The 8485-nt window shown below is 35.7% G+C and overlaps 1 protein-coding gene across 1 annotated transcript; it reads right to left on the bottom strand.

The window, feature by feature from the left end:
• Window positions 1-292: 292 nt before the first annotated feature.
• LOC120347303 (uroporphyrinogen decarboxylase-like) lies at window positions 293-4020 on the bottom strand. The gene is made up of 5 exons (XM_039417216.2): window positions 3821-4020; window positions 3185-3391; window positions 2540-2712; window positions 2027-2169; window positions 293-1136 (listed from the first exon to the last, which is right to left on the bottom strand). Exons 1-5 carry the CDS (start codon window positions 3922-3924, stop codon window positions 681-683), a joined length of 1083 nt encoding a protein of 360 aa, XP_039273150.2. The 5' UTR covers window positions 3925-4020; the 3' UTR covers window positions 293-680.
• Between the last annotated feature and the right edge of the window lie 4465 nt (window positions 4021-8485).

The raw sequence follows: 8485 nt of genomic DNA, 5'->3' as shown, positions 1-8485 counted from the left end.
TTGTCTGCAGTTGGTTATACCGACAAAAAAATGTTGCACACCTCTGATGTAGACAGATAGTATCCCCGTTCGGGATCTACTAACAGGGATTTCGGCCACCATATAAAAAAAACTCTTCATACCAAAAATAACAATAATTCCATTTTTCATTTATGTAGTAGCAGCAAGAATGAGAACGAGGGAGGCTATCTATCATCATTGAAATCCAACGTTTAAAAGCACAAAGCTTGATCAATGGTAGCAATTGTATAATCCAATCAGCCACTTATACGCATCCCAGAATAAATCAATCCTCATTTATGTATATATTTCAGGCACCAAGTGGAAAAAGAAGCAGCATAATAGACTATTTAAATTGAACTTTCAGAACACAAATCTCCATCAAAAGGTAGTAGGCAATGTGCAAGACATCGCATAAAATGCAGAAGCAGCATATTAGTACGAACACACAGTTTGGCAGATTTATTATGAACAAAAAATTAAAATGTCTCGATCTTTTCTGCAGAGTATTGGATAGAGTTTATACACACTTGATAGCAAGAAAAAAATGACACGGTGAAAATAATTGTTGGGAATGTTACATCAGATTTTATATGTCAACAATACTGCAAATATACAAATAGCATTTTTTAAATTCAATGCAAATTTTTTTCGATAGCAACCTCACAATTGTTAGGTTATCATGTATCACCCACAGGATAATTATGGACAGCGTCAATAAATGCTTTCAAATGATCTGGACTCATATCAGGATACATTCCATGACCTAAATTAGCTATGTAGCTTTTGGTTCCAAACTTATCAATCATTTTCTTAACTGCTCCTTCAATATTTTCTTGTGTGTCATATAAGTTAGCAGGGTCAAAATTCCCTTGCAAAGATTTTCCATATTTCTTTGCTATTTCTCGAGCTTGGACAGGATCAACTGTCCAATCCAGTCCTATTACATCATACTTGGTTTGGGCAAGATCTTCGATAGCATAATAAGCGTCTTTTGCAAAAACAATCATTGGTACCGGTTCAATATCAGCTTCTATTAAATTCTTTTTCACTTCGTCTACAATTCTTTTTAGATATGGCAGTGAATATTTGTTAAACATTTCTTGATTAAGTACCCCAGCATGACTTTCGAATAACTGTGAAAAAACAAATATAAAACCTGTAATTTTTTTCTTGAAGATATTTGAATGAATTAACTTGGTGGGTGCAGTGGCCTATTGATCAAAACGTTAGACCTAATTATGATTGCATCACAGATTCAGCGAGGGTTTGATAAATTGGGTGGGCAATGCCAAACTAGAAGAATTCCGTTCTTCCAAACTATAATATCTCTTTACCTAACAGTGGAGGATTGTTCAGAGTGAAAGGAGGCATATGAATACATCACATAAACATATATTATAATAGATCATTATCACAAAAAGTTATATCAACAAATCTGAAATGCCTGAACATTGAATTTTATCCTCCTATAAAGGGCTACAGACATAAAACTAGGTCTCAGATTTGAAAAATAGGTAAAATATTACGCAAACAAACATGGCACATGACACATCATCGCTTCAACATGAAATCTTTCCCAGCAATAATACTTACTGGAACTATTCATTGCCTATCACTAACAAATTCATTTAGCTGTAATAATTGATATCATAGTTTAGTGCACTGGGCCATCATCCTTTTCATGGGCCATGGAGTGGTTCTCCGGAGGCATGAGCAAATTGAAAGTAAATTGACAATATTTGGTCAATTTTTGACTATGGCATCTTAATTCCTTTTTGTTTGTTGGCTTTTATTATTCAAAATGGCTTTGAAAATACATGTTGGAGACGTGCTGGAAACAAAACTAGATACTTTTATACAAGATATGAGGCCTGCAGAGTTGGGAGTTATTTGAAACAGGGCGGCGAATCATGAGTTTGATAGGTTTGGGTGTAGAAATTCTTCGTTAAATCCACTGAATATTTCGAATCAGACTTGAAATTTGGGTAATATTTACACATTACATTTTCATGTGGGTCCTTACCTGCAATAACTGAGCTCCTGCAACCACTTGACCAACCAGATACTTGATTATTGTTCCAGTCAAAATATTTAAAAGTTCTTTACTCTCTTCACTATGCTTGTACAACCAGGACCTCGGCTTAGAAAACGTAGAAGAACTTCCACCTGTCATTGGAAATTATATAAGATTTCAACATTGCTTGAATTTTGTAGACACTTCAAAACCCACAGGCTGGGTGGACCCACTAGCTGTCTGTTACGGTCTAACTTGGCAATTAGAAATCCACCCCCTTGCAAATTCTGGTTACACCCCTGTCTACGTCATTTGGGAATCAAGGAGATAAAAAAAAACAATTAATCTATTAAAACAAATTGGCAACATAACAAAATGTGGTAAGCTAGAGTGGAATTCCTTCACAGAGCCATCATATGACAAAAGTAACAAGCTTCCTGATGCATTGAATTGTAACTAATTCATAAAAATCCTGAATATTAAAACATAAAAAAACAGACCAAATAATAATTATTTTTATACCTTCAACCATATAAGCCATTAAAGTCCAAGGTGCACCACTGAACCCAATTAATGGAACTTTTCCATTCAATGTTTTTCGAGTCAATGTCAAAGCATCGAATACATATCCAAGTTCTTTATGGACATCAGGCTTGTGATTTAATTTTGAAATATCTTTGGGAGTTTGCAATGGCCTAAAAATAATAAGTGCTGTGAAAATTTTTATCCAACATTGATTCAAAAACTAATTTTACCGGTTTATTTACAGAGAGCTCTGTGGAGTGAAGAGAGTCTGAGATTGGAAGGTTTTCATAGATATTGGAGTCAAGAGCCGGAGCCAAAATTCAAAATATTAACAGAAATAAATGGATAGTTATGGAAGGCATGTGTATGAAGTTTTTGTTATGAGAAATTGGTTTTCCTTGGGTTAGAACTAAAGTCTGGAGTCAGGAACAGAAGTCGTTTTAAATGGCTCAGAGTTTGGAGTTAGACGTACATATTGCTTGAATTTGTGTGTGTGCATCAAGGATGTAAGTTTCGAAAGTTTTTAAAAAATTTTATATATAAACTATAATAAATATTACTTGACTGGATTATTCAGCTCAATTAAATCTATGCCCAATATAGAATATTCAAAAAAAAAGGGTAAAGATTGCTAAGTCTTACTCTGGAAAAGTAGGACCTTTACCAGGAACCATTTGAACTTCCATTCCTAGGGCTTGAGGTATCACAAGAATATCAGAAAATATGATTGCGGCATCTAAATCAAATCGTTTTAAAGGTTGTAACGTCACTTCACATGCAAGTTCTGGTGTTCTACAAACTGTGAAGAAATCATGTTTTGCACGAACTTCTTTGAACTCCGGTAAATATCTGAAAATCACACAAGAATATAGAAGTAAATATAAAAGAAATCTATATAAGCACATGATAAACATACAACTATACAAAGTGATGATCAATAAAAGGCCCATTCGAAAATGGGGTATATATCATGAAATAAGTGAGTTTCATGTCATCTTTTTATACTTATTTGACCATTTGATGCTTTTATAATTGCTAGATACTTCTTGATGATTTCTAATAACCTTGAAATCATTCGGATCATTTTCCATATATGACATATTTATGTGGCTTTTGCTTTGTACAAGGGTCGTTTGCATGTTACTATAAGTTTGGAAGGACAAGAATCTTTCCAATTACTTGTTACCCAATGTGCTCATACTTCAATGCCTTAATCACTAAGCCACCCCCCTCACCAAAGAAAATGTTTAAGAGGATGAAGAATAATTATAGAATTACCTGCCTGCCTGTCTCATAGCCCACACAGGTATACGGTCCACTTTCTCACCTTTGGCTGCTTTAATAATAGCATCATTCTGCAGGTTGGGAAAATCCTGCTTCATTATAAGCTAGTACAAATTTCCTTCAATGTCTTGTGAATTAGGGTATTAACCAGGTACAGAGGTAACTGTTAAAGGAAATAAAATATATAGCCTACATGGAATAATGTATCATATGCCAGTACGCAGATACTCGTCAATACCCAAAATAATTAGTTTGGCATTGTTTTGGGAGGTATTTTCAAATTATTCTGAGCAAGGCTCTCAAAACAGGACTGATTTATGATGAGCTCAGGTTTAGTATTGTCCCATCAATTCGAAATCCATTCAATAATATAAATTCTACATTTCTGAAGTCTTGAATATTAAATTTTTTTATAGCAGAATAGTAGATCTGTAGATCAAGAATATCTTAGCAAAACAAATATCTGAATATACAAGATTTCTAGACAACTATAATGAGGTTAGCGACTTTGTTTTGTAGCAATAAACCTCTCTCGTTCTAGCAAAACAGTTGCTGTCATGAATTTCCACATGTGAGCAATACAAAAGTTACGGTAACTTGACTTGTACCCATACCGTACCGGTACCGGTACTAGTCGCACAACATACACACTCGGCGTTCATTTTAGCACAAGAAACGTAGGCCTACCGTACACAGCAACAGTTTCGCTGAAAGCACGCGACGCGAGTGCATTCTTCGCAGAAAACGTTACGTAACGGTAGAGAATTTTATGAATTGTTTGAATTTTATCACAGCTGTTTCTAGACAATTTTTGATTACTACAATCAAATTGCAACTTCTAGGAAACCCATATGGTGATTGACTTATTTGATTCGTACCAAATCCGGCCCGCGTAACGATTTAAAATGGCCCGCCTAGCTCAGATGAAATAGTGTTCAACAGATTACGTGATTATCACAGTTTAAGCATGTGTTTTTTTTGTAACAATTCAATTAATTAAACGCACCAGTATTAGGATTACATAGGGCAGTAATTTAATTATCAATCACATAAGAAAGCTTAGAGATATCAAAACACAGACGAAAACTACACTCCTTGAACAGAAATTTTTTGGAAACAGTGGTGAATCGACTGAACCACAGCTACTACACTCATCCGGCCCGCGAACATCCCTCCGATGCTAATTTTGGCCCGAGACCAATAAAGTCTTGGAACCCTTCTAAACGAATGCGAAAGAATCTATTGCTACGTCACTTTTTGCATCTTGCCGATTGGTCAATGTTACAAAATGAACAAAGAAGTTGATGATCGGGAAAACATTCTTGGAAAAAAGAAATCGCCATTTTTCGTGTTATAGCGGGGCAGATGAAATGACGTCGCTACCAACCAACCCGTCCTGACCACGGTCTTTCACCTGGTTACGGAGAACCAACGTCAGCGAGGAGTCCAGGAATTCTTTCTCAAGTATCCCGCGGCCATTATATAACGACCATGATTATCCCACACGGGATTCGGGACCTGCGAACCCACGCAAGTTTATCAGAGCAATGACATTAAACAATGTTTAATTAAACAATGAACATTAAACAATAAACAATGTTTAAAATCATTGATCACAGGTACGGTGGCGAGCGTATTCCGAACAATTTGAAAGAAGCGCCATACTGCACGGATTAGGCTAGATTGCCTAAGCATAATGTTATATTTATTACTTGGACACGGAATGGCCCGATTGATCGTCTTTCTTGGCGTTGTTGTGGAGGCCAATATTTGGGCGAGGAAAAACATTACTTCTCTTTGAATCTGTATCAAATTTTCCAAGAGATCACAATCAGGCGTGATCAAAGTCTGGATAGAAAAACGGAAACTATCGCTTGAACGTGGGGTATGATAAAGTAACAAGGACTAAAATAAATTATTAAAGGACAGAGAACTATATGTTAGTCGTTGGGTGCTACCCTACTCCGACGATGCCCATAATAATTATCGCTCTTTCAATGACTTGATTATTCATCTGACTTTCATCTTATTTAAACTTAATAAAATTGAAGATTATTTAGAATCGATAATCAGTATAAAGGACGAGAAAATATTGAAAACATTGATAAAAGCAAATAATACTTTATTTTATTTTTCCCTCATTATAGTTACATCGTTAGTCGTTGAGTTACATTGATTCCAAAAATTAGTCGAAATACGAGGACTTTATGTATTCCAGGTCAACCACAATTCTAAAATCTAGATTGAATTATACTTAATACGTCCACAAAATTAGTTTAGTGCTGTGGTCAAGCGTCCTTCAGAAATAAATAAAAAAAAGTTTACGCGAGAAGTATTTTCCAAGCTCTTGCGCTCTGCCCAATTTCCTTCTCTCTTGTCTAGCATACGCCAAAAAATCAATCTTATTAGCCGTTCAATAATAGCTGGCAACACTTCTATCAGTACTCGTTCGAATTATATTCTAGTAGAGCAGGGGTCGGCAACCTGCAGCCCGCGGGTCAAATCCAATTCAATGGCGCAGAAAAATAATCAAATGGAATTTTTTGAGATGCAATGTAATGAGAAAAATAAATCTATTTTATAATCGAGAGATGTCTCACTGCTTGACATTTTTAAAAAATGTCTTCTTGAATGAAAATTATATCCAAATTTGACAAACCATGCGAAAAAAATCATATCGATGTTTGGAGGTACATATATATGCGTGCGAACAATCATTTTCGAAAATGAACACTACAAAGAATCAGCTGAGAACTCGGATTAGTGATTCCGATTTGAAAAATATTTCAATCTTGGCATTATCCAGTGTGCCGCCTGATGACGAAAACGTATCAAGCGTGATGCAACAAAAAGTGTCACATTAAACGTCATTTGTAACCGTTTGCTTCAAGTAAGACGAGTGAATTGAATTCACGAGTTATCGCCGTCTTCGCGCGCTGCTCAAAATTTCTGTGTGAAAAAATGGGATTCATCGGCCATCTGTTCGGTTTTTAACTTTCTGAAAATATGTGCTGCTCGCCAAGACTGCAGGCTGCCGACCCCTGCTTTAGAGCTTTGAACTTGGGTTGGCAGGCATCGTAGCACGTCGACTAAAACAAACAAATTTAAGTTTGATGAACCCATAGCACACGTTCCATATTGGAGCCCACGGAAAGTTTTAAAATAAATAAACAGATTAGCCTCCTAGCGAAAAATAGAATCTTCAACCACTGAAAAGGCAATTGCCAATTGGTCCAGTAGTTAATGAGAAAAGCGATTTTTTTTCTCAATGACAAAAACGAGATAGCGATCGGAGACAGCCGACTTATCGATCTTCCACAAAAAAGTAATAATTAATCAATAACTCGCTGATTACAAAAAATGGATGAATAAATGAAAATAAAAAAAATAATTAATAACTCGCTAATTCCACGACATATTTCATCCGAAATAAATAGGCATCTGGTCTGAGATATGATGAATGCACCTGCAAAATTTGGAGCAGATTCAACCTCACTTTCGTGAGATATCGCGTAACATACGAAGGTGTCCAACAGACAAACGAGAATATCGGTCAGAGACCGAAGACTTATCGATCCAAAGTTAGGGGATCCCCCAAAACAGCGCTCTTACTCCATAGTGACACCTTGTGTCCCATCACTAATTAATTAATAACTCACTAATTATACGACATAATTTATCCAAAATCAATAGGCTTCTGGTACGACATATGATGAATGAACATGAAAAATCTGGAGCAGATTCAATCTCGCTTTCGTGAGATATCGCGTGCATCTAACAGACACATAGACAAATACCTATCAACATACTTACTGATTAAATTCGATAAGTAACAATCCATATGGACATTTCGTCTCCAATTACTCTTCGTCGTCAAAAAATGATCTAGTAGTCCATAGGCTCTTAGAGTGTATCGTGATACTCCTGGGATTGTTTAATTTTAATAGAGGGGTCAATGTTCAATCCCAATTTTGTATGACTAAAATGTTTTACAAATATGTCACTACATAAACGCTCTACTAAATTGCCAATATAGGCCTACAATGTCATTATAATAATAATAACAACAATATAACTACCAAAAATAGAGTTAGACAACGCACAAAATACATTGACAGTCTGAATAACTACAACGTGGAAAGAATCCTCCAGCAGTGAGCTCATCAGGAGAACTTACAACAGATAGGGATGGACGGCCTCGATTGCCGATTTCAGCTGCAGACATGAACAAGAAGAATGTGATGTCATAATATACTTTGAAAGAACGAATCATACTCAAATCCATTTTCTTTTGGGTACTCACAGTTTTTCAGACGCATCAAATTCTGCTTATCACAACATGTGAAAGTGAAATCAGTGGTATATTACCAGGTATCAGATTTAATCCAATTCAGAATTACTAGTTCCTCTCCGAACGAGAGCTTGAAACGAAAAAAGCGGTCGCGAAGAACATCGACTTTTGTGATTTGAAATGGCCCCAGGGCGATTACATCTATTTGAACCGCAAATTTTATAAATCGAATTGAAACTTTTTTTTACGCTTTTTCTTAATAATTTGTTCAAACAATCTTTCATTATCTAATGCAACCATTTTTGGTATCAAATGTTGTAATTCGAGATGACAGCTGTATAAATACCCTTCAGAACGCTCATTTTGCA

This window comes from Styela clava, chromosome 11 (assembly GCF_964204865.1).
Source record: "Styela clava chromosome 11, kaStyClav1.hap1.2, whole genome shotgun sequence".
NCBI lineage: Eukaryota > Metazoa > Chordata > Ascidiacea > Stolidobranchia > Styelidae > Styela > Styela clava.
This window is presented reverse-complemented; position numbering and strand designations above follow the sequence as displayed.